This window comes from Siniperca chuatsi, linkage group LG1 (assembly GCF_020085105.1).
Source record: "Siniperca chuatsi isolate FFG_IHB_CAS linkage group LG1, ASM2008510v1, whole genome shotgun sequence".
Taxonomy (NCBI): domain Eukaryota; kingdom Metazoa; phylum Chordata; class Actinopteri; order Centrarchiformes; family Sinipercidae; genus Siniperca; species Siniperca chuatsi.
This window is the reverse complement of record NC_058042.1, coordinates 15,349,974-15,359,244: the sequence shown is the minus strand read 5'-3', so window position 1 is coordinate 15,359,244 and position 9,271 is coordinate 15,349,974. Positions and strand designations below refer to the sequence as shown.

The window sequence follows — 9,271 nt, the reverse complement described above, 5'->3', positions numbered from 1 at the left end:
TTTATACCTGGTACTGCTGTAAGTCAGTCATATCATTGTAATTTAAGTAGGTATTGTTTAATTAAAAACAGAGATGTGACTGATCTGGTCTTTCTTGATTTGGGCAGTGATCACAGAGTAGTTAGAAGCAAACTTTGTCAATAGATAGACAGACATAAAAATAAACACATTAATTAAATGACCACAGGATATTGCGAGTTATTGGTGTACATTTTACAAGAACTAAAAGGTTTTTCTCAGTGCAGTTAACTGGCTAACTCAGTAATTCTGCTTCATGAGACAGGTCCAAGGTGCGTCATTGGTGTTATCAAGCGCACACCTTCCATTCCAGTCATTTGACCCTTGACACCTCCATACAGCTCAACAGTAGATTCTGATCTCTATCAGACCTACTGTACACTCATAATACACTGCACCTACACTTGGACTTAAATATAGCTCAGAACAACTCATGCCATCTTTCCTCAAAATCCATCGGCATTCAGCAAGTCTAAAACTGATGACACATTCTTTACATCAAATCTAAAGCACAAACTTTTTCAGGATGGATTCATTTGGCAAAATCCACTACTATCCCTCATGTATCCATGGTACTTGGCATCAAAAGTCATTAGTTTAAAACAATTTGCTTTCACAAATAGCCAAGTCTGTTAATCTGAGTACTTATTTGCCTAAATGCTCCTACAACATACACAATCTTTTAGGAGAAACTCAATAGAAACTTGATTACACACATCCATAATTAAGACATTTATATTCCCATTATACTCTTAATATAACTATCTTAACAATCTGTAGCAGTGAGGAAAAAAAGCAGACCTAGAAAACCTGGGACATGAACTACAATCTGTGGCTCATTTAAATAGACATTAAATGCTGACAAACATATATCAGTAGTACATGCTGACAGAGATATGACAGAAATTCATAGTCATTGTCATAGTTTGCAGTTTATTCCATTACAGGCAGGGCAGTGAGGGGGAAGGATTAAATACATTCTCATTGTAGGGCAGGAAAGGAAGGGAAGCAAACCAGGTAAACATGGACAAGACAGTTGAATTATTCCTCTTTCAATATAGACCAATTTGTAAATCTGCCAATAGTTTGAATAACTTTCAGATGAAATATTTTTTTCCTATATGTCAATACTGATAACTTTTAATATATTATCTCATTATTAGATAGTTGTTTTCTACATGACTCTATTGGAATTCATCTTTTTTTTTTTTTTAAGACATCTGCATAAATAATTACACATAGAAGATGGTGCTGTACACATCATGGTGGAAAGTATTATAGTGCTTTCTTTCAGCAGTGTTTAGTGTATGACCGGCTGCAAGCAAAGCTACTGAATGTAGGAAATTGCTGGCCCAACCTTAGTGTTTCTTATGAGAGACCACTGGGACTGGCAGCATGATTTGAGTAGTGTCAGACTGTAAACTGGCTGGAACTGTCTGCTGTGAGTAACCACAGCAAATCTTATTCCAAATAGAGACTGTGCAGAACACTATGGTGACTCCAGGCTTGAAGGTGGCGCTGCACCAAAGGTCACTGTGAGCAGGCTGTCACTCTGCAGCATGTCTCACCACTATGAAACTTTTGTAAAAAGAGCATATTGTCACCATACCATGGCGGAATGTCAAATACTTTTCCACTCGGACAGAAAAAAAGCTGAAATATATAATTCCTTACATTTGGGAAAGTCTAAAAAGTTTTCCACACTGTCCCCAAAACTGAGATAAAAACCACTGACATCAAACCAATCTGTTGCAAGAGCAATAAGGATAATAATACCATCAAATATAGCAATAATAGTGATAACATTAACGCTAATAAATAATGCAAATTGTGAGCCACCTGTTACACCCAGAGTGCTATGGAAGATTGTATGCCACATACAGTATTTAGAATTGGCATACGTAATGTTCCAGCTTATTTATTCATTCAACCAACCTCAAGGATATTTGAGATGAACCACATTAAAGGGAAGCAAACACCTTGACGTCCAAGATGGCTGTGAGCACCTTGAGAACAAGAGAAATTATATCCCAGGACACTTTTATACAATTTGGTCCTGTCCAGTGACCTGGGCATTTAATAAGCCTCTCAAAGGTTTGAGTTTACATATATTATACATTTCTGGACAAGTTTAGAGCTTATTTACTGTGACTTAATGACAAGACTTGTTCTATAGCAGCCATGCTACTCTGAAATGCATAAAGCATGCAGACCTTGACCTGGGCACAATGCTAAGAGCTCTCCTAAGAGAAAGGTAGAGTAGTTATGAGACAACTATTAGCAAGTTCATTATTGGTTCAAACCCAAGTTATAGAGGTTGTGTTTTTGAAATGAAAGCCATGGCAGTGTTTTAAGGTCAGGATGGTGGTGTTGCTGTGTAACAGTCTATATGGGAACCAACAGAATGGCTAGGGAAAGAGATAATGAACTTAGCTTATGTTTAAATAAAGCAATATCCATATACGTATACAAAATTACATCTCATAAATACATTTGGCAATATAATGTATTACATTTTTTGGCAAAGGGGGGTAAATTGAGCAATATGATGTGTGCAAGAGTATCCAAATGTCAACCTAAGTGGCTTATTGACAATTTCTCTTTAAAAATAAAGGGGAAAAAAAAAAAAACTTCATGCACTATAAATAATAACCAAAAGACTCAAAAACATCCATAGACATCTGTAATAACTTTGTCACAATCACTAAATTTTTAAGACACATGAATTCTTACCACTGTAACACGCTTTACTTCTCTCTTTCTCAAAGTCAATTCTTTATAGACCTGAGGAACATTTCATAATGTCTTCTCACTGCTATTCATTGACGAATACATCCATCTTCACATTCCTGATTTTGAAAAATAAAATAAAAGCTGGAGCTGCTGAGGGTGCAGAAAGTTGTACAGTACATCAACCCAGATGATGTGCCTATGCTAACCTCTTCTACAGTGTTAGTTTTTGAATCCCTGCTCAGTTAAGTATTCTCCCTTTGATTTTGTTAAGACAGGGAATTTATGTAATGCTGACGCGTCCCTACGTGGGTGAGACGACATTGTTTTGGAATGGCATTGTGAAGCTACAGTTTATTTATATTCACCCAAAAGCAGTACAGCCCCCTGGCATGCAGAGAGAGGTATCTTTTTCTTTTCTTGGTCATTGCAATAGTGTGAAAATGCTATAAACAGTGTTCAAAGGAGACACCTGAAGAATGGAAATAGTTTATGAGTTGGTCAGTCAAGTTCTGTCATTGGATCTCTGATGAGTGACTGCATTCCATCGCATGCATGTACTGTGATATGTTTTAAAATTCGGATGACTGCACCTCTCAATTTAGAGCAAAGGACATTGGAGTCTTGGTAGCGCACTACACCATCGATGATAGTGTGTTCTCTTCGGAACAGTGGCAAGGGGAAGATGTTCGTAGGGAGTGTATGGTTGGCAGGGCACCCTCACCGGGGGAAAGGTCGTTGAGCTCCTCAGACGACGAGAGAGGGAAGGAGGGTGACAAAGAGATGCCTGAAGAGGGGTCAGCAGATCCAGCAAAAGTGCGTGGAGGCTTGGGGACAAGGTTAGGCTCCAGTGTTGCTCTGGCCAGAAGTTGTTTGTCATCCAACTGCTGTCCATCTCCGAGACACTCACCATGCCCAAAGGAGCCCCGGCCTGACTCTGACTCCCCGTCAGACAGCTCTAGAGGCGGTGAGCTGCTGCCGTCCAATCTGAACAGAGAGTCTAAGTACTGGGCGAACTCCAGCACTGCCTGGCTAGGGTTTCCATTTGATAGTTGGGGTGGAGGCGTAGAAGCTGCCGGTCTGGTGTCTGCACTTAACTGTTTCTCTGCTGTCTCCACCTCCCAATCTTCCTTTTCTCTATCTATTGGTCTAGAACTAATTTGTGGGCTGAGGGGAGCATTAGGAGTGCTCCCTGGGCTGTAGACACCAGGCATCTGTTGGTGATCCCCATCAGGAAGCATTTTTGGGTTGACGTTAGTCTCTGGCTTGAAAGGCTGAGCCAAGGCGCTCTGGTTTAGCAGAGCTGGGGAATGGTGTCCACTGTAGCGAGGTGTGGCGGGAGACAGCCGCATGGGATAATCCGGACTAGATGTGGATTCTAGTGGGGTAAAGAAGGGCCCAACCTCACCCAGGTGCTCTGGCGTTGCCTGGCAGAGGCAGTCAGCAGCCAGTAGTTCAGTGCGAGAGCTGAGAGACGGGTTCTCCTCTGGGATCGGGGCATCCAAAGGGAACGGGAGGCTACTCAGCATTGGTGAACCCCTTAGCGCAGCTGAGGAGCGTCGGGAATCCAGACTATAGAGGGATTCGGCGTCTGAGAGACTCTCCATGACAGCCAGTGGTGCTTTGCGGTCCCTCAGCTCCACTGCCAGGCGCTCCCGTGCTCCACGCAGCACAACAGGCACTGGGGGAGGAGGGCACTCAGAGAAACCATCCAGAGATATTTCAGACTGGGCACACGAACTAGAGGAGAGGAAAAGAAGGGGTTGGAGAGTAGTGACAGGGAAAGAAGGGGAGAGGGGATCCAAAACACAAGACAGACATGATAAACGGGTCAAAACAACTTACAGAGGGTTAAATAAGGGAAAAATGGGAATGTTAGTATTACAACCACATCTAGATTCTACAGGCAAGGTGAACACCAGCTAAACATTACATAGAACAGAGAAAAGGAGAGATTGGGAGGCTAGGAGTGTATCCTAGTGGCATATATGCTCTTGTATTAGCATCTAATACATGAGAGGTGACATCATTATTCAACCATCACTACCAGGAGCTCACACTGACTTTGGACAGGGGCTAAACCAGAGAGGGCGAGGTGGGAACTGAATACTACCATACGTTGCAACTTCTCTGTGGTCAGACAGCGTGCATGCGTGCATGAGAGAAGGGAGCACATTATGCAAAATTAGTATTAGCATGCTTTGCTTACCGTAACAATGTTTTTTGTCTTGTTTTTTTAAACCAAACAGAACAGACAGAAATGATGATTTTGAGAAAACAATAAAGTAGCAGTTAGTAGCAGTAGTATTGTTTAGTATTGGCTAGATAGTTAAATTAAAAGTAGACATGTCCCCATGATTATCCCTACAGTTTAGGAAGAGGTTTGTTCTATTATATATTAAGTTAGAGGGGAAACTGAATATACAGAGCATCAAACAAGCTGTTTTATATATTCTTTTAGGCTCCAACACACCCACAGTGGTGCTTGGTGTACTAACCGAACACTACTGTTCCTACGGTGGTGGGTCGTAGGCGTCGGCTGCTGAGAAGTTGTTGATGTATCCACGAACATAGTCTCTGGGTTCAAGTCCACTTCTGTGGGGCTCACCATGATCTTGGCTGCTGACAGCAAAGCTGTTTTCCCTTTGTTGTAGTTCTCCAGCACCTGTCGCAAGCACAAAAAGGTATACACAGACACGTGACTTGACAGATAAAGGTACGACGAGCGTAAGAGAGCAGGGAGGTTGTGCACTGGAGTTGAGAATCAACATAATAATGATAATTGCATACAAAGATACACAAGCTTAAGTCTAACTGGAAAAAACTGATTTTCCCACCCAAATTTTATAAGTTAAAATTCTATTGCTGCTGCACTTAACCAATAGATATTCAAAAATATTGCTTACTCGCTTATTTTTGCAAACCAAACAAATAAATAACCCTAAGGAGTGATTTAATTTCACTATTTTTTCGACTCCATTCTCAAAAAACTGGATGCAGAGGTATCTCAATTTAAAGTTAATCCTTTTTTCTTTTAAATTGTGCCCCATTCCTCTTCTATGTCAGCAGGTGGGATGAAAAAAAAAAAAAAAAACAAACCCAGAAGGTTTAAAGAAATCAATAGATCGATGTATAATCCACTGGCCATTAATAATTTGGGAATGTATCATCAACACACACAAACACAGCCAGTTTTCATTCATAGACACTGTCATTTATCAGGTACAAGAACAATAAATGCAAGATCACAAATGTGTAGTTATGTATTTGGATCACCCTTCAGATTATAATGGTTTTCAATGACATTATTCAAGAAACCACTGCATCTATATTCAACTTCAGATAAATCAGTTCAGATAAATATTAGTGCAATCTAAAAGTTTACACCCACTACAACTGACATTAAACACCCACAATGCAGTCATGATGCCTGAGCAAGAACTACGCAAGACCTACAGTATGATAAGAAATAGTAAACCATGAGACAACTGTATATGCAACTTCAAAGACATTCAAGAAAACCCTGTCCCCAAAATTTTAACTGTGTTGTGTTAATAGTTAAAATGTGAGGAGAACAAACACTAATGGCAAATCACATCAACACACAATTACATATATTTAGTTAACTTTAATGATGACAACACTGTAAAAAAACAACTGGAACTATAAGAGGACATGTAAACACAGAAAAAAAACCCATACAATTTATGTGACAATGGAACATAAAATGGCAAAACTAAATGGAAATGAGTGTAAACAAACACTGAAAATCTTAGGGACAGGTTCAGTAAGTTAAAAATGACATTAAAACAAATTAAAACATTATGTGTGGGTTATGCAGATGGTTATGGATCACAAATGAAAACATGACGATGTTACATGGGTGAGTGTGACCAATGATACACGAGGACAAGATTGCTGCAAGTGATACATTACAGCAAATATTTGGCACTAATAATATCAAACATATTACCTGTAGTTGTACAGTAGGCACAATGCAAACAAATGACCACATAAACAAAAAAAATCAAAGCATGAGACAGCAGACTCTGTAACCAGACAGATCAGAGAAATTTATACTTGGGAGTTTTGCATTATGTAATAATGTAGTGCAATCCCTATAGCCATATATTCATATGACATATATAATTTATGAAAGCCCATTATGACATAGCATTATAAACGGTGGAGGACATAAATATATAATTCTAGTTCTAGTATAATTCTTGTTAGTAAAAGCCCTCCACTGAACCAAGTCAGTTATAAGAGGAAATTAGAAAATTGTTAGACTCAGTGTGCATCAATTTTACTGCAGGAGCAGTGGAGCTGAGCAGAGTACTCCATATTTACACATTTGTTCCCCTTTTGTAACTCCATCTGCTGCTGATGAGTAATTGACAATTCCTTAAAGGGATTGTGATGAAGGAAAAGCTGAATATGAGCTTTCAAAAAGCAAAATGGTAGAAGATTATCCAGAGAGAAGAGCTGCAGCTACTGAAAAAACCCAGCCGAGAAGGAAGAAAGAGCAGTTAATGTGGAAGAAATTAGGTTACCATGGAAACTTTGTGAATACAAAGAAAACTTGTTAGCTCCAGGAACAGGGTTAGCAAGTTCATGCCACGGCACTTGACCAAATGAACCGTAGCTGTGAGAGGAATGGATGATGAATCTCAGGAGAAAGAGTGCAGGTGGGTTTGGACTCATGCAGAGTTGTAAAAGCTATTTTTGACTCTAAGGTTTAAGGGGATTACATATTCTTGTACTGTTATATACACCATTAGCCTGTGATGTATTCCAGGAGCTATTATTATTTGCTATTATACATCACCTTTGTTGTTGTGTACAGACATCTGTTGCCTCAACTTGCTTTGTCATTTGTCGTTTAATTTCATCTCCCTCTTTTCCTACTTTTCCTGGAACGCCTTTTGACGGCATCCGGTGGACTTGCCTGGACTTGTTGCATCCAGCCACCGGTTTTCTGTGTGTGTGGAAAGTGGCAATAATGCTAGTAGGAAGTCTTAAAGTTCTTCCAGTTTTCCTCAACTGCTATACCAGTTGAGCTGCTTTGCATTCCGGTCTTTCGTGGCTTCTTTTAGTGGAGGAAATAGCAGGCTCTCTCGACCTCCTCTATGATGACTTTTTAAATGTTAGTACCAGTCTTTTAAGAAGGCCTTTTTCCAAGGGCTGACACCAAATCCTGAGTTTTACATCAGGCAAAATGTTTCTGCTACTGAACTCAATGGGCATCACGTCATTTTAGTCTTGCCATTTAGTCACAGTATTAATAGTAACAATAACATTTTTTGTTTCATGATGAATTATTCCTTTAATCTTACAACTATTTAGAGTGATAATTGTATTGTACAGAGGCTAATGAAGGCCAGGTCTAATACTGAGTGTCATAAAGTCTATGCAAGAGAATCAGAAGGAATGTTTGACATTTGTAAACTACAGGCCTCATCTTTTTGCAAAGAGCTATGTGATGTTACTATCTTGTTAGGAGAACTTTCTATCAGAGTACTGTAAGACTCATCAGATAGGATTTCAGAAAGAGGAGCAGCAATTACATCTACATAAAGGTGAGAGTTGGGTGGATCTAATTGGGTTTGTGGTGGAATGAATGAATCATCGTCAAATGAAAGTGCTCCTGAGCGAGGGGTGGAAGGACTGTTAGAAAGCGGGGGGACAGACACCAAGCACGGCTGTGAGGCAGAAGTACAGTCTGACAGAAGAGGAGGAGAAGGAGGAGGAAGAACATACTCAGCATCTGAAACAGAGGGAGAAGCAACGACAGTCAGAGGGACAGAGACAGCTTCAGTCTCCGTGAGGGAGGCAGTGGAAGACAGGTCTTTGTGGGTGGAAGAGGAGGAATCAGAGGGAAGAGCACAAGAGTTTAATTTGGTTTGCGAGGTTATGAACACAGTGGTACTGCAGGTAGGTTGAATGACTTCCAGTTCCTCTGGTTCAGAGTTTTCCTGTTCACACAGGGGACAAAATGGTTCCAGTACCTGCAGAAACACCAGAGGTATCATACTACAGACTAGGCACAGCAGATGTAAACACACACAACTTTTAAACATCCATCCACAGACATACTGACATAGGGCTGAGCCATAAAACCCCCCCCAAAAAAAACCAACAACACAAAATGCAAAACCAAGTAAAACACATTGTACACAGAGAGGAACAAACTTACAACTTTAACTTTATAGCCACAAGAAAGTGCAATCCCCAAAGTGGATCCATCGCATGCAAACATTCACATTAATACCCTGTTATCTGGAGAGATGTTCAGTGCTTTTGAATCATACACTCATAAAGACCAGAGGACACCATGAAACCAATCAGGAGTGAACAGTTCCCATGCTTTGAAACTAGAGCAATGTGAAGAAAACAAAAGGTGTGGTAAATTGTAGGTTAATGATGGGTCACATCACATGCATAAACTGACCATATACAGTACTCAGATTCAAATCTCTCAAAACTTATTTTTAAGTGAATATTTAAGGGGCATACCACTGAT

General features: G+C 40.1%; 1 protein-coding gene across 2 annotated transcripts in view; it reads right to left on the bottom strand.

Moving 5' to 3' along the window:
- Positions 1 to 933: 933 nt before the first annotated feature.
- The window catches only part of dagla (diacylglycerol lipase, alpha), a 35,354-nt gene continuing 27,016 nt past the window's right edge, over positions 934 to 9,271 (bottom strand). The window contains exons 19-21 of one of the 2 annotated variants that reach the window (XM_044209065.1): positions 5,247 to 5,413; positions 4,958 to 4,975; positions 934 to 4,488 (exon numbers count right to left, since the gene is read on the bottom strand). In XM_044209065.1, coding sequence (XP_044065000.1) covers positions 3,384 to 4,488; positions 4,958 to 4,975; positions 5,247 to 5,413 — 1,290 coding nt within the window. In that variant the 3' untranslated portion in view covers positions 934 to 3,383. The remainder of the gene's footprint in view (positions 4,489 to 4,957; positions 4,976 to 5,246; positions 5,414 to 9,271) is intronic. The other variant, XM_044209073.1, reaches the window with a different exon arrangement.